The following is a 23,560-nucleotide window of genomic DNA, read 5'->3' as shown; positions in this document are numbered from 1 at the left end:
GTACAAATAAATAAGCTCAGAAGAGCTGATAGAAAAAAAAACACAAATATGTAAACTGCCAATTTATCTCCAGTATCAGATACTTCACTTTTAAAATACTAATACACAAATTAACTAATTAAAAGATATAGGACATTAAACATAAACATCCCCAAACAAAAAAATAAGATCAAGGATAAACGCTATTTCTTCCTATGTATCAAGACTACAAATAGCATTTAAACACTTTATTATTCAAATTAAGAAATTATACATTTTGTCTGATAATGGTTATTGTCTTAAAAGTGTCATTCAGTTTTCCCACATTTAAAAGTATATTGCTAATTCTGGCCACCTAACCCAACAGCACAAAGATGCTAGACTTGGCAGAGATGCGGGGTTGGAGTCCTCACCAGCTCCATGTTGGTCCTTGCATGCAGACTTCCTTAGATGCTTCCCTGCTTCCTGTTTGCAGAGGTTGTGGTCACCTGGAGACAAGTTGAACCCGGATAAAGTGCCTGAGTAAGAATCACCTGGCCTGATGCTCTTCCCTGACACACTCCAGGGTCACTGCCTTCTTATCAAAACAGCAGCGGGAAGCAGAGGTGCTAAGGCCTGGCAAATCCCCCCAAAATACCCAAGAAGATGGGTAGTACTGTCGGGCCAGGAGGGCGCGTGGATCACGGAGAGACGCAGCCCGCCACTTTGGTTCAAATGACTTTAATAAAAGCTGCAGTGCTCACATCCCCCAGTCGCCAGCTCACTGCAGGTGACAAAGTACCTCAGGAAGTGCAGGGACCCTCCTCCTTCACCTCCCTGGAAAACTCTCCAGGTACAAAGCAGAGATAGGAAAAGAGCAATGAGGGCAGCAGCCACCTCACACTCACACAGCCACGTCCAAACCTCATGATGCAGGTCAGTAGGAGTCTGAAGATAAGCATGCGAGTCCCACCTGGGGGGACATGGCTTAAAAAGCACAAATAAAATAATACTAGCGTTATCCATTTTCCAAACCTAATCACTTTGGGAAAAGGCAGCAGGAAAAATGCCTTCAGTTCTTATAATTAGGCTTGTAAACAATCAACCACATGAGAAGCAGTGGCTTGGGACTTTGCGTATCAGCCCCAGATTCCGTCTGCAGATACAGGTGCCTGACCCAAAGGGGATATGAACTGGGTCAGCAAGGCCAAAGCTTCATCTTTGGTTAATTTCACTGAATTGCCACTAGTCTAAAAAACCTGTGCTCTTCTTGGCAAACTTACTAAACCAGCCACATGACACATAACAATGGTTAAGTTAGGTGAAAAGCAACGTCCATCTATGTAAGTGACTGCCTCAATAAAATTATCTTAAAAACAAACAAACAAACAAAAAAAAAAACCAGAGAGGGAAGAAAGAAGAAAGAAGGCATGAGGAGAGCCGCGGGTCCCGCCTGAGTGCTCTGGGGGGTGGGGTGGGGTGGGGGGGGTCTGGTAGGTGCTGGTTGCCTCTGGGTCAGATCAAGTTCCCTGGGCTCAACTCAGCTCAACTCAAAGCCAGCAGCACACTCAATGGCATAAAGCAGCTTGCTTCGCAGCAGGGTTTCATCATAAAATTCTGGGAGCTTCAGCAGGTTCATGCAGGTGCTGGCTGTAGGTAGCCGCTCAAGGTCCGAGCCTCCATTGTGAATGCAGAACGCAGGGTACAGCTCCTGGAAGACAGGGCACAGGACATGGTTAGAGAGATCTGGCACTGTCGAGAGCCTACCAGAGCCTTGTTCTGCCAGAGAGGTACTGTTGCTCTGGAAGCTACCTTTCTCAAAATTATTCTTTCTTTTAAAAAAGATTTTAAAATATATTTGTGTACAAGTATGTGTGTCTGTGCATGAGTGCAGACACCCAGAAACCAGAGGTGCTAGGATACTCTTGAGGCTCAGGTTACAGGTGGCTGTAAGCTGCTCAACAGGAGTACTGGGAGCTTAACTTGGGTCTTCTACAAGAGCAGCATGGGCTCTTAACCACCGAGCCACCTCCCTAAACCTTTGCCTTTCTTTATGTTTTTTGTTTAATTTTATTTATTTTTTTCAAGACAGGGCTTCTTTTTGTAACAGACCTTACTGTCCTTGAACTTGCCCTATAGAGTTTGCCTATCTCAAACTCAGAGATCTGCCTGCTTCTGCCTCCTGAGTGCTCAGTGCCGGGATTAAGGGTATGAGCCACTATGCCTGACTACCAGCCCACCTTAAAAAAGAAGATACATTTATTGCTGGGCAGTGGTGGCATACACCTTTAATTCCAGCACTAGGGAGGTCTACAAGAGCTAGTTCCAGAACAGGCTCTAAAACTACAGCGAAACCCTGTCTCGAACCCCCCCAAAGATAGATACATTTATTTTTATTTTACGTGTATGAGCATCTTGCCTGCATGTATGTATGTGAAACATATGGGTACCTGACGTCTAAAGAGGTCAGAAGAAGTCATCAGATCACTGGAACTGTAGTTGCAGACAGTTGTGAGGTACCGTGTGAGTATTCTGAAGATCAGTCACTGGTCTTAGCCCCTTCTGGTACATATCTCTTATCAAGTACTCAGAAAGCTGAGGCAGGACTAGGACTGAATTATGGATTCGAGGTTAGGCCACGTTACAGAGTAAGATACCCATCTTAAAAAAGAGGAATCCAAAGAGGGAAGGGGGCGAGGGCGGGGAAAGAACACACTCAACAGGGAAAGAACTTACAGGAGAAGAGGACAGGGGTCAGCTGGATACTTTAAATGAGCTGCAGTATGTACACTGAACTTAGAAGCCATGTAGATGTTTCAACAACACACATAAACAAACAAAACAGAAATGGAAGCAAAATGCAATCTCTATACAGACAGCAAGCCAGAAAGAGGCTCAGTCGCAGTCAGCATGATTTCAAGTTGTTAAAAAAAACTTAAGTTGAGCTGGGCGGTGATGGCAAACGGCTTTAATCCTAGGACTCAGGAGGCAGAGGCAGGAGAATCTGTGTGAGTGAGGCCAGCTTGGTCTACAGAGTGAGTTCCAGGACAGTCAAGGCTATACAGAGAAATCCTGTCTTGAAAAAAAAACAAAACAAAAAATTATGTTGAATTAGTATGTGTGTCAGAAGACAACTTGCAGGAATCATCAGACTTAGTGGCAGGTACCTGCGGAGCATTCTCACCAGCTCCACAAATGTTTTTTTTATTTTGTTTTGAACTGGTAATGCCAGTGTGCACTTGTGTGATGGAGGACAAGAGTGGATAGCTTTCAGGTATTAATGAACAATACATGGTCCCTTCAGAACTGGTACTCAATGAAAGATACAGCTTTGAGGACTTTACTCTAGCTCTCCTGTACAAATCATTTCTTGATATAACTTAGCAGCTGACCAAAAAAAGTTCTTCTAGAAAATTTCAGTTGGTGACAAGATAATACATACTTTAAACACGGCCATGGTCACAAGTGGCCACTATCATCACTTGGTTAAAGTTGACTAGACTCATAGAGGGTCTAGATCCCAGTACAGGGATGAGTCTCCCACCTTGCCGCCAATCAGATTTGAGGAAATGGTTGCATCTGTGTAGTGCTGCTGCCAAAAAGGGAAAATTCAAACCTAAAAACTGAGAAAATTTGTTGGTATCTAATGTCTCTCTAATCTTATCATGCTATAGACAGGAACATAAAGATGAGTCTAGAGCATTCAGTTTGTTTACAGCAATACTGAGTACATCCTATAGGGTATAAGGAGGACAGGATGGTGCTATTTAAAGACGTGACAGTGTATGCTAGTTATTATTCTTCTTAAAGATTCATTTATTTTAATTTTATATGCATGAATATACATATATACATATATGTATACATATATGAATACATACATATATGAATATACATATACATGCCTGCCTCCATGTATATATATATATGTGTGCACCATATGCATGTGTGGTATATCTTCAGAGGCCAGAGAGGGAGTTGGATCCTCTGAAACTGGAATTAAAAGATGGTTGTGAGCCACCATCTGAGTGCTGGGAACCAGTTTCTCTAGTTCTCCACTGAGTAATCTTTCCATTTCCATTTTGGTATTATTATATTGTTGTTATTGTCATTGTTGTTTTCAGGCAGGGTTTCTCTGTGTAGCCCTGGCTGTCTTGGAACTTGCTCTGTAAGATCAGGCTGACCTTGAGTTCTAGAGATCCACCTGCCTCTGCCTCCTGAGTGATGGGATTGAAGGTGTGTGCCACCACTGCCTGGTGGTTATCTTTAGTGTACAACATAAAACCCCTCATTTATATGTGTTAGTACCCAGATCCCTTAGGTGTGTCCTGACAGTTAAAGCAAAGAAGAAAGTATGTTTCCTTCTCTTGTATTGTATCAGCACATCACAACCACCACTCTTGTGCCTTGGGTATTTTCTGTCACTGTGTCTTACGACTCTGAGTAGCACACAGTGTTCCTACTGCATAGGAGCACACAAACTCCTGATAGGTACACATGCAGTTTTACTACTGCATAAATAACAAGACTGTGAACACTACTTTTGGCTTGAGACTTATTTGTGTATTCTGGGCTGACCTTGAACTCATTATGTAGTCAAGAATGACTTAACTCCTGATTCTCCTGCCTCTACCTCCAAGAAACTAGGATGGATGACAGGTGATCTTTACACTTAGCAAGAATTGCGTGACTAAGTTAACCATTGCACTTGTCTGTAGGCTAAATATATATCCGTTAGATGTCGATGGTAACTGCAGACTTGTGCATGAGATCCAAAGAAAGAAAGGTCAGATGGTACACCTCATTTCTCATACCTGAGACGTGACCGTACTCTTCTCCAACACAGAACAACAAAGCAGAGACTGCCCTGAACTGGCTTACTCTCCCACCTGTTTGGTACAGATTTCAAATCCCTGCCTAGTTCACCCCTCATTGCAAATGTCTATAAGATGAGGCCCTGGGGAGCCAAATGGTAGCTATACCTCTGGCTGGTAAAAGATTCTGGATCTGCTCTTCAGGTGCTGTGACTGGAGTGAAGGCCAGTTATTTAAGGCCACATGATGGGACACTACAATGTTCACTCAAAGTATTTCAAGCTGTCTGTCATTCCAGCATTGGAAAAACTTTAGCTTTCTGTGCTAAGTTTTATGTCAACTGAGAGTAACTTAGTTGAGGAAAAAGTCTACCTGAGATCAGAATGTTCTTACTCTGTGGGTCATGACCCTTTCTAAGACCATTGGAAAACACAGATATTTACATTATGACTTGCAACAGTAGCAAAATAACAGTTATGAAATAGCATAAAAATTGACTTGATAATTGGGGGTCATCACAATATGAGAAACTGTATTAGGTCATAGCATTAGGAAGGTTGAAAAAAAATTACTGTTGTAGAGCATTTTCTTCTTCTTTTTTGAGACAGGTTTTCTCTGTGTTGTAGCCCTGGCTGTCCAGAAACTCACTCTGTAGATCAGGCTGAAACAGAAAGATCTTCAGGCACCTGTACTGGCCTGACCTTGGGGTTTTGACAGGATATGTCCTCAGCTGCAGTCACTAAAGACAACCTCCTGCATACATTCATTATGTTTCCTTTTAAAAGGACCCTACACCCCCCCATCTCTCTCTCTCCTCACTTCTCTCCTGTTACTCCTATCCCCAAGAGGCCTGTCTCCCCTCTCTCCTTCCCCTCCTTTCCCATTCACTATCGCCCAATAAAAAACCCTTCCACCTGAGCTCTGTCACATGGTGTGTTTCTCTCTGGTGCCACTTTTTCTAAATTACAACATATGCTAAGCAAGTGCCTATATCTCCAGCCCAAGATAATGCTGAATAAAAACAGTAGCTTGTGACAGTGAATAAAATAAGATGTAACAGTGCCCGAATAGGAAGAAACAGATGTTTTTATTCTTCTACCTAAGCACTGATTCCCATTTACTATCTTGAAAACATAGATTTTGTTAGAAGGAAAAACAAATCCAATAGTGTAAGAAACAGTAGATACCTTACAGCCATTACAGCAGAACAAAGAACAGAATTTAAACAAGGGCTCTGCAGGAAGCAGCAAAAGGCATGACACACTCAGTTGTCTGGAACTGCCACTTCAGCAGACTGCTGGATGTACCTCTTGAACTCAGCATGTGTTTTATGTTTTCCTCAATTGGGTAAGAACACAACCTGGAAATGGCCAGGTGTAATGGTATATGTCCTTAGTCCAAACACTTGGGAGGCTGAGCTATAAAACAAGAGACCCTGTCTCAAACAAACAAGACCTAGATGAACTAAAACCCTTATTGGGGTATGACTGTGGGGTGATATACCTGCAAATTCCTGCACTTGGGAGGCTGAGGCAAGAGGTCTGTTATAAATCCCAAGGCCAACCTGGACAACTTCAAGTTCTGTTTCAGTGAAATAGAAGCTGGCTGAAATACAGTAACAATACTGTCTCAAAAACAAAACATAAACAAGAATAAAACATTCTCGTTTTATCCTTAATTACAACATATTGAGCCACTATGAATCTCTCATAAATAGGAAGCAAAGAATGTAGTTCTGAGTACACAAGGGCAGCCAGTTTTTCAAACACTTGAGGATAAAAATAAAGACACCACAGATTTGCTCGCTGGTGCTCACAGATTTGATCCCAGAACGTGGGAGGCAAAGGCAGGTGAATCTCTACGAGTTTGAGGATAGCCTGGTCTACAGAGCAAGTTCCAGGACAGCTAGCGCTGTTTCAAAAAACAAACAAACAAAAACCCACAAAAAACAAAACCCAAAACCAAACCAAAACAAGGAAACAAACAAACAAAAATTCCTAGGACTCAGGAGGCAGGTGCAGGCAGATCTTTTTGGGTTCAAGGTCAGCCTGGTTTACAGAGTGAGTTCCAGGACAGTCAGGGCTACTACACAAAGAAACCATGTCTCGAAAAAACAAACACCCCACCACCCAAATCCACCACCAACAAAACAAACCTACCACAAACCAGACAGACATATTTGATGGCAGGGTCAGCAATACCTCTGTAAATGAAAAGCTCCAGATACACTTCACAGTGAAACACCGTGAACTTCGAGTCAGTCCTACTTCTCCTCTCTCCTCTCCCCTCCCTTCTTCCCGCTCTTCTTTTGGTTTCTGGAGACAGGGTTTCTTGTAGCCTTGGCTGTCCTGGAACTCACTAAGTAGCCAGGCTGGTCTTAAACTCAGAGATTTGTCTGCTTCTGCCTCCTGGGTGCTGGGATTAAAGGTGTGTGTCAGCACTGCCAAGAAAATGTCCTATTTTATTATTTCTTTCATAATGTTAATTGGGTTTCCTACTTGGGAGTCTTAAAAGTAAAATAATGAAGTTCTTTACTAAAATCTGAGTCAAGGGCAGTACTTTATACATAATTAAATACAATACAATGGGAATTTGTATTAATTCAGAGAGAAAAAAAACATCAATTTACTGTGTGGCCCGATGGTAACTTAACAATTTTTCTATAGCATTTAATGATTTCTTTTTTCTGCAACAATTCTACTTATTAAACATACTAAGTTCTAATTAGTTTTAGCAGATGTTGTTCTTCCCCAATACTGGGCACAGAGGTGTTCTGTGAGTTTCTTGCTATCTGCAGCACAGTAGACCTACGCCCATGTCCTCCCTCTCCATGTCTGTCTGCTCTGGAGCACTCAGAGGCACCTCTGAGAAGTCACAAGGTCAACTTGCTTTTTAAACTCTGATGTCTGACATGATAACTGTAAAAACTAATATGGAATTCTTTTCTGGAAGAGAGGATCTTGCTATGTATTATGGGATGGTTTGGAACAACTAACCTTTCTGCCTCAGCCTCACAAAGTGCCAGGATTACAGATATGCATTACCATATTGCTTTTTCTTTCATAGGTCTTTATTGAAGAGTTCATGCTTCTCTTGTTTTTATAGTTTCTCTTTCATGATTTTTGACAACTTTTTTTGTAGTTGTTGCTTTTAAGATACGGTTTCTCTGTGTAACTAGGTTGTTCTAGAACTCACTTTGTAGATCATGCTAGCATTCAATCTTGTCATTTTTTAAAAGACTTATTTTAATTTTAGGTGTGTGGGTGTCTTACCTGCATTACGTTTGTGTAAAACACTGCCTGGTACCTGCAGAGGCTAGAAGATCCGTTGGAACTGGTGTTACAACAGATGGTTGTGAGCTGTCATATTGCTGGGAACTGAACCTGAGTCCCAAGAGTGGCCAGTGCTCGTAACTGCTGAGCATCTCTGCAGCTCACCTGATATTATCTTTACTCTCTATTTCTGTCAATATAACTGGTTCTTTACCTTTTACCAGTAACTTGGAAGAGTCACATGATTACTGGCCTACCTATTTGATGTTTCTTCCTTCTTTTATTTTTTTTTTTCTTTTGCTTTGAGACAGGGTTTCTCTGTGTAGTCCTGGCTGTCCTGAAACATGTAGACCAGTCTGGCCTTCAACTTAGAGATCCACCTGCCTCTGTCTCTCAGGTGGCGGGATTAAAGGTGGTGCACCACCACTGCCCAGCTGAACAGATCTTTCTCATTACTGTCTCCAAACCCAGCAGTACAGACAGCTGCTTCCTGTGAAAAATGAGCTGCTGGCAGCTGTGCAGATCTTCCTCCAATCTTCACCTGAGTACTAATTGAGATGTTTTACTGACCGACTGTTTTGTTTTTTGTTTTTGGGGTTTTTTTGTGTTTTTTTTTTTTGAGACAGAGTTTTTCTGTGTAACAGTCCTAGCTATCCTAGAACTCGCTTTGTAGACAAGCCGCTTCTGCCTTCCAAGTGCTGGGATTAAAGCCATGCGCAACACTGCCCAGCCCACTGTCCATTTTTAAAAAACGGTTTAAAAACTGCAATCTGCCTACTTTAGAATTTAGTCATTAAATTTATAATTCAGTAATCTAGAAAACTGCTACATTTGTGCCACTATCCCCACTATCCATGTTTGGAACATGTCCACACCCTCAATGAGTTTTTCCTTCTGCCATCTGCCCTACATCTATCTTTAGAGCTCTGCCTTTAAGGGTATTTCATGTGGTAGAAGTCACAGCAAGATGTCAATGCTCACACTTTCTGATTCATAATACAGTAATTTGTTTCTTTTAAATTTCTGAATATCTTCAGTTCATGGTGTCCATTACCAGATGACCCTTGGCCTTCTTCTAGGTTGGGTCATCATAACCAATGCTGTCATTTATCCTGAGCACACTACTTGAAATGATACCCCAAAACTCTGTCAAAAGAATCTGCTTATACCTACCCAAACTGTCCAGAACACATAGATGGAAGGAAACAAAAGAACACACCTAACCTGGTAAGGTAACATATGCCCTAAACCCCAGCACTCAAGAGACCAAAGCAGCAGAACTGAAGAGTTTGAGGCCAGCCTGGGTTAAATAGTGAGTTCAAGGGTAGCTTGAACTAACTGAGCCATAAAACAAAACAAAACAAAAAAATCATGCCCATGCATGCCCTGTGTGGCATTGCACTAGATCCTTACCTAGAAGACAAATTCTACATGGGACATTAAGGGACAAGTGACATCATTTCACCAAGCCTCAGATACCTGGAAGAGGTTAAAAACATGGCTGCCTAGCTCAACACAGTAGTATAAGGTAGCTGATCCCAAGGGCATACAAATGTCTGTTTCTAGCAAGTTCTCCAATGTTGCTAGTTATAGATTGAACAGCCAGACTCTAAACCATGGTGTTAATACATCATGGGTAAATTTCTCTATTGTTGATCAATGAATTGTGGTGATTTACAGGAATATCCATTTTAGGGAAATATGAAGTAAAATATCCAGTAAGAGGGAAAAAGAAATGTCCCTAACCTGCTTTGAAATGACTCAAAACTATAGAGCAAACATGGTCATGTCAGTGGTTAGCGTGGGCAAAGAAAGTCTTTTCCAATTTTGCCACAGCACGTGTACAGGAGGTAGAGGACAGCCTTTGGTATTAGTCCTTGCCTTCAACTTTGTTTGAAATTGGGGTCTCTCTTTTGTTCATTTTAATTTGTTCATATTAATATTTAAAGATTTACTTATTTATTATATATACAGTGCTCTGTCTGCATGGCAGAAAAGGGAGCCAGATCTCATTATGGATGGCTGTGAGCCACCCTGTGGTTGCTGGGAACTGAACTCAGGACCTCTGGAAGAGCAGTCGGTGCTCTTAACCTCCAAGCCATCTCTCCAGCTCCAAGTATACTGGTTTTTTAAAAAAATCACTCACCCACCCACCCATGGGGATCCTGGGGACTGATTAAACTCAGTCCACCAGGCTTAGCAGTAGTTTAACCACTGAATAATTATGCTGGTTTCATTTTTTTGTTTTGTTTTGTTTTTTTCGAGACAGGGTTTCTCTGTGGCTTTGGTGCCTGTCCTGGAACTAGCTCTTGTAGACCAGGCTGGTCTCGAACTCACAGAGATCCTCCTGTCTCTGCCTCCCGAGTGCTGGGATTAAAGGCGTGCGCCACCACTGCCTGGCTTGCTGGTTTCATATGTGTATGTACACCTGAGCCATCTTTGTTTTTGAGACAGGATCTTACCATTTAACTCTGGCTGGCTCAGAAATCATAGATATCCACCTGCCTCTCTGCCTCCCAAGTGCTCTGACCAAGGTGTACATCACTCTGTCCATCTAAAATTTTTAATACACTTATTTGTTGTGTGTGTTTGCATGATATACGTGTGTAAGCAAGGGTGTGGAGGTCAGAGGATAACCTTTAGGAGCTTGTTTTTTTCCTTCTATCACATGGGTTTTGGGGATTGAGCACAGGTTGTTAGTTTTGGCAACAAGTGCCTTTTCTCAGTGAGATATCTTAACAGGCCCTGCTAGAACATCTTGCTGGCTCCACTATGTATAGTCCTCAAGTATGAATGCCGCTTCATATTACTTTATAATGAATATAGGAAATATCACTAAATGTCTCTCAAGCAACCTTTTTTGTGTGTGATATGTTGTGTGGGTGGGTATGAGTATGTATGTAGATGCAAGAGGTTGGGTGACTTCCTCGACTGCCCTCCATCTGATATATATAAATAAAATGTATGTGTGTGCAGTATAGTGTATACTAAGGCTAGAGGACAACTTTAAGGAATATATTCTCTCCTTCTACTTCCTTTCAAAGCAGAATGCCTCATTTCTTCTGTATTGCATACCAAGGTTAGTTACCTGGGAGCTTCCAGTCTCCCATTCCCAATGTACTGTGGGAGTGCTGGCATCACCAAAGCACAGTACTGAACCAGGATTAGACTCAAGCAGACAAACAGGCAGGGAAAGTGACTTTACCAGCTAAGTCATCATGCTGGCCCTTCACTCGTGTTTTGAGGGAGGTCTCCCACTGAACTTCAAGCTTGCTAGCAGGCTCTCCCATCTCTACTTTTCTAGTGCTGAGATTACAAGCCCAACATTTGAATACTGGTTATCTGTTTTGTTTTGGAGAGAGCAAGGTCTCACTGGCTCTGACTACCTTGGAACTCACTATATAGATCAGGCTGGTCTCCAACCCACAGATATCAAAGTCCTGGTCAACCTGACTGCTAGGATTAAAGGCATGTAACACCTTGCCTGGTAGATACTATGTAATGAATTTAGCTCCTCCTGCTTGCATGGCGAGTATTTACTAATTAATTGAACTACTTCCCCAAACCCCCAATAACTTTAATTACTAAAAACAACAGGTAGGCCAAGTTATGTAAGATTAATACTAATTTTCAGAAGTAATCAAACGGAGCTAGGATAATGTAAAGCAAGTGGAAGTAACAACCATTACCAATGTTTAGGCTGTATATTCGTCAATTGAGAGTGGAAAAAGATCACCATGACCTGAGGCTGATGATTTCAACTGCAGGCAGCCTATCTGAATACAGGCTCTCTAGATACAATCCTAAGTACAATTATCACAGCACTTAGTACTTACAATCGGACAAAAGACAACAAACATAGAGTGGCCAGGCCTGTATGGTTTAAAATAAATAGCATGAAAGATGCATACCTTAAACCCCAGGAGAGGCGGGCGAGAGCAACTTGTTACAAACTTGAGTAACTTGCGTTTTTCTTCATCAGTGAAACCTTCTACAACTCTCCAAAAGATTTTAATGACAGGATGATCAGCAGAATAGCCCCCTATGACAAAATGAGCACATTATGCATTAAAAATAAAATCAATACAGAAGCAGGAGCAAAAAAATTGGAAGTATGACATCCATGTTTTGAGGGGACTTTCAGAGATGAGAGTGGGTTTACTAAGAGCCAAACTGGAAGATACTTGCTGCAGTAGTCTGAATGCAATTGGCTCCCATGATCTAGCAGGAAGTGGTACTATTAGGAGGTGTCGCTTGTTGGAGGAAGTGTATTACCATGGGGGCAGACTTTGAGGTTTCCTATGTTTGGAATACCGCCCGGTGAGTTAGTTGACTTCCTGCTCCTGGCAGGTCAAGATGTAGCCAGCAGTATGTCTGCTAGCACGTCGCCATGCTCCCTGCCATGATGACAATGAACTAAAACTCTGAAACTTTAAGAAAGCCGCCCCAATTAAATGTTTTCTTTACAAGAGTTGCCATGGTCATGGTGTCTCTTCACAGCAACAGAAACCCTAACTAAGACACTTGCCTCTGGTTCTTGGTGGAGGGCAGATGTGACCAACCATGACAGAGCAACTCTGAGCCAGAATAAGCATGATGAGAACATGAAATGATGCCTAACGAATGCTAGAAACCAACAACTCCTTCCTGGGTAGGAACTGACACTTGGCTACACATCTAAAATGGTAGACACATCTTATTTCTCAGAGAGCTAGGCATTTGGCCAATGTGATCTCCATGTCTTCATAATTTTATTGCCTCTCCTTCTGATAATAAGGTTCAGAGTACAGCTGACAACCAGCCCTGCCTGTGATTAGACACAATTCTAAAATGTACTATCTGCTACTTAGAGTTTTTAATCTCATTAAGTGCTTTCTAAAACTAAAATAATTGCTACATATTGTTCTCTCATTGTTAATCCACTACAGAAATAACATCAATAAGGTATCTTAAGTGCATTAATTGGCACCAAAATGAATATGGTTATTATTTTAAATCTATTTACTGGAATAGCTGGAATCCTTAAAGGTATAAGCTCTCAGTGCAAGTCAAGGAAGGTCAAATAACCCAGGGCAAGTTCTTGGCAAAGAAAGGTCAGAACAATGGCATTTTCTTAAACATATGACCTGAGAGTGCAGACATTATGACTTTTGGCATTATTTGCTTTTATATAAGTTTAGAGTTCGGGTTTAAAGCAACAATAACTACAGAACAAATGCACACACACAAATAAACATATACATTTCAGTGACTAATATAACTAGATTTAGAACATTTTCATTTTCTCACAAAGATCCTACAGCCATCTCTGACCTCTGTTTCTACCTTCACAGATGGTATATACAAAACACCATTTAACAGAACACAGTAACCTGAATTGGGTTTTTCCTTCTCTCTCCTTTCCTTTCTCTTCCCATTCCACCTGCTAATTTCTGTTTTTGATAGAGTCTCACTTTGTAGCCCAGATTTGCCACCCCAACCAGCTGTTAATCTGGTTCTTTTCTTAATTTAAAGTTATATTTTCAAAACTATTTTTAAATTTTATTTATTATATAGACAGTCTTCTGCCTGCATGTATGCTTGCATGCCAGAAGATCTTATTACAGATGGTTGTGAGACACCATGTAGTTGCTGGGAATTGAACTCAGGACCTCTGGAAGAACAGCCTGGGCTGTTAACATCTGAGCCATCTCTCCAGCCCCTTGTATATTGTATGCATGCATGTATATATGTATGTATATACACCATGTATATATGTGTATGTATATACACCATGTGCATACATTATAAATGGATAGCAGAAGGGGGACTCCTGGAACTAGAGTATAGTTGTGAGCTACCATGTAGGTTCTGGGAAAAGAATGTCCTCTCAAACAGCAGTCAGTATTCTTAACCACTAAGTCATCTCTCAAGCCCAATGTCTGATAAGCTCCAGGGAATCTGATGCTTCTGGCTTCTGTGAGCACCAGGCAAACATGTGATGCACAGACATACATTGGAAGCAAAACAGACACATAAAATCACACAATTAGATTGAATTAATAGGTCAATTTGGAGATAATTACTATTTTAATAATATAAGTTTTCCAGTCAAAGAAAACAGTTTCTCTGTTTATTTAGATCTCCTTGAATTTCCTTTTTCCTTTCTTTCATTTTCTAATTGCTTCATTATCAGAGTTTCTCTGTGTAGCTCTGGTTATCCTAGAACTCAGTAGACCAGGCTGGCCTTGAACTTAATTTAGAGATCCACCTACCCCTGCCTTCCGAGTGATGGGGTTAAAGATGTGCCTCTACTGCCCTGCTAGATCTCCTTTAATTTCTTACAACTCTTTTTGCAGTTTTCATTATATATGCCTTATATTTACATTACTGGGTCCATTTGTAATCTAGAATTTTGGATGCAGTCAGTGGAATGATCAATTCTTTTTTTCTCCACACAGGGTTGTTTTCTTTTTTTCTTCTTCTCCTTCTTTCCCCGCTTCTTCTTCCTCTTTTTTATTTTTAAATTTTATGCATATGAGTGCTTTGTTTCCATACATACCAGAAGAAGAAATCAGATCCCATTACAGATGGTTGTGAGAGCCACCATGTGGTTGCTGGGAACTGAATTCAGGACCTCTGGAAGAGCAGTCAGTGCTCTTAATTATTGAGCTATTTCTCCAGTCAAGAGACAAGGTTTTTGTGTAACAGCCCTGGCTATTTTAGAATTCATTCTGTAGACCAGGCTGGCCTCAAGCTCTTTTGTCTCTTGAGTGCTGGAATTAATGGTGTGCTCTACCATGCCCAGCAGAATCATCAATTCTTGTGTATAGAAGCCCAAGTTTTGTTGAGTTGTTTTTGTTTTCAGAAACCCATCTTACTGATTTTATTTTATTTTGTTTTTTTTTTTTTTTGAGACTGGGTTTCTCTATGTAACAGTCCTGGCTGTCCTGGAATTCACTTTGTAGACCAGGCTGGCCTCGAACTCTCTGAGATTTGCCTGTCTCTGCCCCCTAAATGCTGGAATTACAGGTATGAGCCACCACCTTCCGGTTCCCATCTAATTTATTAACCCAGAATATAATCATGCTAATCAGTCTCCTCCACACTCTTCAAAATGGAGGTTGAACCTAGAGTCTTGGGAAACCTGCAAGCAAGCACTTGACCACAGAGATAATTGCTTTTTTGTTGTTTTCTTGATTATTAAGACAGGGTCTTGCTAAGGTGCCCAGGTCGGTTCTGAATTCTCCGTCTTCTGACACTCCCGACCATCTCTTTATTATCAACTTCCTTTTGAGACAGGGTCCTAATGTGGAGCTCTAGTTAGCCTGAAAGTGATTATGTACTCTAGGCTGGCCTCAAACTCAGACAACCATAAATTCTGGGATCAACAGTATGCACCATCACACACAACATAAATCAATTAAAACAGATTACTTAAAAACTAACCTCCCCACCGCCCCCAAAGGCACACACCTTTAATCCCAGCACACTTTGGTTTTTTTGTTTTGTTTTGTTTTTAATGTGAGTACATGGAATGTGAATTCAGATTCTCATTCTTGGGCAGAAAGTGGTCTTACCACTTGCTAACCCCTGAATCTAATTTTCCAGTCTTTACTAGTGCTTGTCTTTTAATAATGAAACAGTTAGTACTGTTGTGTTTTTTTCATTCAATTAATTATTTCTGTGCTGGAGCTTGAAGCCTGAGGTTCACACATATTAAGCTCATTTAACTATAGAGTGCTATGCTAGTCTATCACCCCTTTTACTGTTGTTACTTTTGAGACAAGGTCTCTCTATATAGCCCTGGCTGTCCGGGAACTCACTATACAGACTAGCCTGGCCTAGAGCTCACAGAGATCCATTTGCTCATGGCTCCTAACTGTTGAGATTAAAGCCATGTACCGCCATGACATCTTTAAAAGCAAAAATGGAAGCAACCAAATGCCTATGAGTATAAGTAAAAGAAGGCAGGTCATGAAGAAAAGAACACACAAGGTATAGAACACTATTAAAATTAGAAAAAGTTCATACTTGTACTTGCTGGTAGCCCTGCAAATGACTGAGAAGAGCTCTTAACAGTAAGGTGAATAGACAGGAATGGAGCAGTTTCCTGTGACTCACAGTACACAATCCATGTAAGAGATTATGGTGATAGCTAACCTATGGGGAAGGTAGACCTAAACATGGTGCCACATACCTGAATAGTTTGTAAAGGATTTTAGGTCCTCCAGACTTACGGGAACTTGTGCACCAGAAATTAATACCTGGAGGGAAAAAGGTTAAATTGTAAATCCAAAGGGAGATTTTTCAGAAAGTGTCTTATTTCCTGAGACAATGGTCTTTGATAGTAGTAACTATGGCACCTGAATTTCCTGCTGGTCAAACATTCGGAGCCACTCTAGGCTCACAACGTTAGCCAGGCCCTGACGGAAAGCTAGGCAATGTGGTCGAATCTGCTTGTTCAGCCGGTAGTCAGCCACCAGGTGGATGTAGGCAATGCGGTTGGCCCCAGTTACTGGGATATCTTTCCCACCAAATTTTAGTTCAACCACCTGTGAATATAAAGCAACAGGTGTGACAACAGGCAAAAAAAGTTGCAGAAAACAAGAATCCAACATACAACAGCAGCACAAGCTCACAGGTCAGCCATGGTAAGAGTCAGCACTTTCTGTCTTTCCTCCCATTAAGCATCCTGCCATCTCTCAGCACTAAGGAATCATGCAGTAATGGGAATTATCATACTTCATTTAAAAAAAGTAGAGCCATTATGGGCAAACTTAGGAATCAGAGGGTGATTTTAGTCCAAGAAACAAATTACTCATTCTGGAGAATAAAAACTCATCATACTTCATTGCACATTTTCAAAATGTTGTCTCTACTGTAAAATGTTTGATTTAAGGACAGTGGTAAATTATTTTTGAGGGGGGAAGGAGTAAGATATATTGAAATGCCTTTAATTCCATCACTAGGAAGGCTGAGGCAGGAAGATTTCTGGTGTATACTGAGTTACACAGAGAAAACTGTAAAAACAAAATTCAAAACAAACCAAAATATAAAGAAAAAGACAAACCCTCCCCATCCTAATGCAGTTACACTGTGTTTCTAAGTTTGGAATGAATCTGAAGAATAGCTCTGTAATTGTCATGGCAGGATCAGTATGAAAGTAGTGCAGTGAAAATGTAGCTCTCACCTTGCAGTGAGTCCTTGCCTCAGCAGTAGGTGCTATGACTGTGTAAACTTTCACATACAGAAAAGACCACCACAGGTCACCAGAGATGCGGTACCATCAGCTACAAGAGCATGCTTTGAAATGCCTTGTTTATAACAATGTAAAAGAAATACATTTCTGGGGTTAGTGGAGGTTACCTATTCTGTGAATAAAGAACATACAATAATAAAGGGTAGAGCTGCACACTTGTAACCCCCGCACTTGGAAAGCTAAGGCAGACAGCTAATTCGAAGCTATTCTGGGCCACATACTAGCAGTGAGGGTGGAGACGCACAATAAAAGAGCAAAATCATTTTTTGTGTATCCACATTAACACCTTCTGCTAGTGAACTAAGAATGATAGTCTGAAATGGGATCAGTGTCTGGGAAAGCAGGAGGCAAGCCGTAGGGTGCTTATAATGTAGATCACAGAGCTACTGGCAGCACCACCACTCCAGTTTTACTTTTTTCATGGCTCCATTAACTCTCCAGCATAACAACAACATACTATGAGCTGAGTAGTGGCTTTTATGCCCCCAAGTTTACCACTTTTTATAAAGGTATTTCAATGTGAGGTGAAGAATTTTTTTTACTTAAATCAATCTGTATGTGGTACTGGAGGGCAGGGTGGTCTAATTGTCATTTTATGAAAGTTATGCAGCTTTAAACTTGAGTGTTAAACTTGACTGATTTCTTCCTGCAGTATCTCACATTTTAGACATTCAATCTTTCTTACTAATTTGCTTTTTCAGTTTGGGACCCATCAAATCTTACAATGGGCTTTCAAGCCATTGTCTCTGGGCTGAGTGAGGACTGTTCATTACCTTAATTCCTCTCCTTGTATTCAGCTGACAGTTCATCTGTTAACTAGGCCTCCTGAGGCTATTATATTACCATATATAAAAACATTGCTTCCTTTAAATGGATTAACGAAGGTAATAGATGATGATGTGATTGTATGATGTGAAGACAAAGAAACAATCAAGTTTTCAGTTAAATGGACTTCCAAGACCACCAATTATCTTGCCTAGTAAGACAACAGTGAAATTTCTAGTAACTTAATAAAGTAGTGATACTACCTTTAATCTAAAATCTGCCCTCAGACCAAAACTAAACATCTATGTTTATTTAAAAGCCACTCAAATGTGCCACAATTCGAGGTTTTATATTAAGGCACCCTTTGAAGACTGGACAGATGGTTGTGGGCATAGTTTAGTGGTAGAAGAAATGACCAGCATCATGAGACTCTGGGTTCCACCCACAGCAGTGCAATGAAAAGGCACTACAAGGAAGCTCTCCTTGTAGGCATTTTCCTCTGCGATTTCTGAGGGTCAACTGTGATACCACCACAGCTGCTCTCACATTAGGGAAGGCCCTATGACTTGTCTAAGGTCATATAGGCAAGAATATCGAGGATGCCAATCAAAGTTTTATGACTATCCTCACTATTCATGATTACTTATGGTCTGGTTACACCCTTGGCTTTTTCCTTCAGTAAACACACATAAATTAGCATCTAAACTTTAAGTTCATTTTTAGACTAAGAACAGGCAGATTGTTCACACTAAGGAAATACTCTGGGAACAGAACTGCTACTTCACAGAGGAAGAGTAGTGGTACATGGCCCACAGAGGGTTTTCTGCTTCTAAGTACTTCTGCAGAAGTCCCTTAGATTGGTACATCTGTACTCTTCTCATCAGATCTTTGGTATAGCAATTACTACACCAGCATTTATCACTTCTTAACTGAGTGGCAAATTCTATGCCACCAGTAGCTGCCTCAGGGAACACTTCACAGTATTAATCAAGTGTGCTGACTAGTTTTTTAGTTTTATTTATTTATTTTTTTAAATCAACTTGACACAGGATAGAGTCACTTGGAAAGAAGGAACCTCAATTGAGAAAATGTTCCCATCAGACTGGCCTATAGGTATTTTCTTAATTAGTGATTGACATGAGAGGGTCCAGACCATTGTGGGTGGGGTCATCCCTGGACTTGTGGTCCTGGGTTCTATAAGAAAGCATGAGCACAACACAGGAAGCCACCCAGTAAGAAGCACTCCTCTATTGCCACTGCATCAGTTCCCGCCTGTGGGTTCTTTCTGAGTTCCTGCTCTGACTTCCCCAGGAGACAGACTATAAACTGTAAGACAAATAAACACTTTCCTCCCCAAGTTGTTTTTGGTCAGTGTTTTACACCATAGCAACAGAAACCTTAACTAAGAGATCATGCTGCCAAGATACAGGGCAACAGTAGCATACATACCGGCCGTACAAAGAAAACATCCTTATGATAGGTACAAACCTCACCTTCCAGCCAATCCTGTCCCCGCCCTCCATGCTAGGATTACAGTTTATTCCCTAGGTGTGACTGATTGGTAAATTCTGGAACCCTGGCAAAGAACACACCCAGGATGTTTCCAGGTTACAGCACTTGGCTTTCTACGTGGGCAATGGGATCCTCATAATTGAGCAGAAAGCATTTTATGAACTGAAATGTCTCCCCAACACCTTAAATTTATCTTTCATTTGATACATTAAAAACAAAAAAGTATGCATTTATGAGTTCCTATGTAATGTGATGTCATGATGTTTATTGCATATTAAAGTCAGGTTAAACACATAGCCACAAAGTTTTTTGTTTGTTTTGAGACAGGGTTCCTTTGTGGTTTTTGGAGCCTCTCCTGGAACTTGTTCTGTAGACCATGCTGGCTTCAAACTCACAGAGATTCGCCTGTCTCTGCCTTCTGAGTACTGGGATCAAAGGCGTGCACCACCACTGCCTGGCTCACTTATCATTTTTTCAATGATAAAAGCAACTGAATTCCTTTCTTCTAGGTGTTTGAAATACACAGGGACTTTTTCTCTACAGTAACTTTACTATGTGAATACATACTTGTATTTCATGCACTGATAACCTTTGAGAAAACATCAGAAACAAGTAACAATGTAAATTTAAAAAAAAAATTGCTAGGTGTGGTAGCACATACCTTTGATCCCAGCACTTGGGAGGCAGAGGCAGGTAGATCTCTGTGAGACTGAGGCCAGTATGGTCTACACCGTGAGTTCCAGAATAGTCAAGAGCTATATACTGAGATCATCCCCGTCTTAAAAAACAAACAAACAAGAACAAACTTTAAAGTAGTTACTAACCCAATTACTGAACTCAGAAAAAGATTACTGCTGTACATCAAGGACTAAAAATGCTGCTTGGAGGCACAGTGTCTGCCTAGCACATACCTGGGTTCTAGCTCCAACTTTTCTGCCTGTAACTTTTAAGCCACGCTTGTTAATACTTCACAGCTTATAATTTGTGCTTCCTTAGCTCACATTTTGGTTGGTGGCTAGTAATGATCCACTTATGAGGATGACGTATGTTTTCTGCTCTTTGTTGAGACAAATTCTGGATATAGACCAACCTAGCTTAGAATTTGTTAGTCTGTTGCCTTAGTCTCTCAGGTGCTAGAATTACTACATTCATCAGTATGTACAGTTTTGTGAGTATTTTAAGGAGTCTTCTAAGTTTTGGGAACACTTAACACATACTACAAAAGACAGGATAGTATGCTGTTGTGCCAAGGTCGGGCAGAAAACAACTGTGTTTCTTCCTTGGACAAATATAATATTCTGCAATTGGCTATAGTGACGCCTACCAACTCGGAATCTACTTACTTCAAGAGGGTGAATTTCATGAAATATGACTTATATAATGATAAAGCTGGTATCAAGAAAACTAGTTTGGATGTCAGGTGGTGGTGGCTCATGCTTTCAATCCCAGCATTCGGGAGGCAAAGGTAGGTAAATCTGAGTTTAAGGTCAGCCTGGTCTACGTAATGACTTCCAGGACTACACAGATAAGCCCTGTCTCGAGAAACTACACAACAAACAAAAAACTAGTTTGGAGGTGGATATGGTAGTTTATGACTTCAATCCAAGTACTACACACAGAAGCAGGTGGATCTGAGTTAGAGACCACTCCGGCTTACATAATATTTTCCAGGACACCCAGAGCTACATAGTGAGACCCTGTCTCACCAGACCCTCCATAAAAAAAAAAAAAAGAAAGAAAGAAAGAAAGGAAGGAAGGAAGGAAGGAAGGAAGGAAGGAAGGAAGGAAGAAAAAAAGAAAAAAGAAAAAAGAAAAAGTGATTTTGGGTTAGGCACATGTCTTTAATCCCAGCACTTAGGAGACAGAAGTAGGCAGACCTGTGTGTTGAAGATCAGTCAGCTTCATCTACATAGTGAAACTCTGAACTCTGTCTCACAAAAATACACATGAGCTGGGCGAATCCCAACACTCGGGAAGCAGAGGCAGGTAGATCTCTGTGAGTTCAAGGCCAGCCTGGTCTTCAAGAGCTAGCTAGTTCCAAGACAAGCTCCAAAGCTACAGAGAAACCCTACCTCAAAAAACCAAAACCAAAAAACCAACCAACCAACCAACCAACCAACAAACAAAAACATGCACACAAAGTGCACATACACCAAATAACAAAAGCCCAACAAACCAAAACCAACATCAAAAACTAGTCTGTCTCTAATATAGGCCTTTTTAATTTTTTTTTCTTTTTGCAAATAGGATGAAAGCAGCAGGAGTGGCCAGGTAGATGTGAGGGAAGGAAGGTTTGGCAGTCACTCCCCAGGATGGAAATGAGAGAAGCTCCAGCTTCAACACAGCTATGAGGTACTAATTTAGAGTGGGAAGGACTGCCCGGCAGGGCAAGCTATCCCTAAAAAGATGTTGAGAATAGGAGTGAACTGGAAGGCTTGAGTTGCTGTGGCTGCCAAGCCCACCACAAAAATCTTTTCCAATTGAGAATACTGCCATGGCGACTGAGTTTTGAAGAACATCTTCCACTGACGGAATATAATGAGCCCCAGCTCACCTGTGCTTCCCCCAGGTCATTGTTCACAACAGTAAAGTTCAGTCCCAGCTCTTCCACATCCTCCTCGTAGCTCTTGAGGAAAAGCAGGTTCTTGTAGACTTCGGGGTCCAATGAGGCCAGGTGGTGAATGTCCACATCTGCACTGGTTCCCAGTAGCTTAGACAGGAAAAACCCAGCAAATGGTAGCTCCACCAGCATGTTTTCATACAGAGCCTTCAGACAGACCAGAGGGCAGACAGGGATTACTAACATTCAATATTATCCTCATGCTTCCTATAACCAAAATACAGGTTGATTCAACAGTGAAAGAGTCTTGAGTAGTATACTCTGTCTCCATGATGATGAGACAATCATAAGTGAGACCAATGCATTTACCATGTGCTAGGCTAGGGCTGAAACCACAGAGTGCTAATACCAAATGGGACTTCTAAGGTCACTGCCAAGTCCTTTATGCCATAATAGGTAAGCAAATGTTTTCCACAGAGTCATGAGTGCTTTAGGGTTTGTAGTAGTGCTAGGTACCACATGAACACAAACAGGAAACTCAAACACACCAGAGTACTGTCTCACAACTCTACAGAGGGATCCTTCATGCTCCGGGCAGCTCGGAACACCCTTACCATAATCTATGGCTTCAGCTGCACCCTCTACTTCCTGCCTCTGCACCTGCTGGTCTTCACTGTGTCTTCTTCGTGTCACATCTTTCATTTATCTTTGAAAGACACTGGTCATTGGATTTTGGGACTCTTCTAATTCAGCACGGTTTCATATTTTAACTTGACCATATTCACAGACAGGGTGCACTAAAGCTTGAACACAGCTCCCTGGAGATTATAGATTTGGACATATCAGCTGTAGCTGCTCACTCTATTACTATTACAGTTCAGAAGACTGCTGTTCTTCCAGAGGACCTGAGTTCAATGCCCACCACCCACATCAGACGGCTCCTGTAACTCTGGCTCCAGAAGATCTAATGCATTCTTTTGGTCTCTGTGAGCTCTTGAATACATATGGCATATGCTCACACAGATACACACATATACACCACTTAAAAAGAAAAAAGAGAAGAAATATGTCTTTACGGCAGGTCATTCCTATCTTTAACGCTAACATTTTTTGAAATTATTTGCACAGCAGTATAACTGGCAGACAAACCTTGCATGACTACTTGATAAATTTCTTACTTGGTTATACCTGAGTAACTTCAGGGAACCCCTTCCACAGATCTACCCTTTGTCTGCTCACTTAACAGTAAGTTTCACCATTCCTAAGACTTCTTATAAGATAGCACACATTAGGTTTTTACTGAGGTGTGATAGATTCATCTATTTACCTGGTGATGGGTATGCGTGGTGTTATCACTTCTGAACTTTCATGAACATTTACTTAGGAACAGAAGAACATAGAGGTAGCTGGCACAAGGAAGACATTGTCCAAAAAGTTC

At 41.2% G+C, this 23,560-nt stretch overlaps 1 protein-coding gene across 3 annotated transcripts in view; it reads right to left on the bottom strand.

Annotated features, from left to right (window-relative positions):
• Window positions 1-212: 212 nt before the first annotated feature.
• Window positions 213-23,560, bottom strand: part of Ube3c (ubiquitin protein ligase E3C) — a 95,886-nt gene continuing 72,538 nt past the window's right edge. For all 3 annotated transcript variants that reach the window (XM_085691087.2, XM_085691088.2, XM_048440171.3), the window contains exons 19-23: window positions 22,117-22,329; window positions 16,390-16,578; window positions 16,224-16,290; window positions 11,956-12,086; window positions 213-1,669 (exon numbers count right to left, since the gene is read on the bottom strand). In XM_085691087.2, coding sequence (XP_085547213.1) covers window positions 1,499-1,669; window positions 11,956-12,086; window positions 16,224-16,290; window positions 16,390-16,578; window positions 22,117-22,329 — 771 coding nt within the window. In that variant the 3' untranslated portion in view covers window positions 213-1,498. The remainder of the gene's footprint in view (window positions 1,670-11,955; window positions 12,087-16,223; window positions 16,291-16,389; window positions 16,579-22,116; window positions 22,330-23,560) is intronic.

This window comes from Myodes glareolus, chromosome 6 (assembly GCF_982192425.1).
Source record: "Myodes glareolus chromosome 6, mMyoGla1.1, whole genome shotgun sequence".
Classification (NCBI taxonomy): domain Eukaryota; kingdom Metazoa; phylum Chordata; class Mammalia; order Rodentia; family Cricetidae; genus Myodes; species Myodes glareolus.
This window is presented reverse-complemented; position numbering and strand designations above follow the sequence as displayed.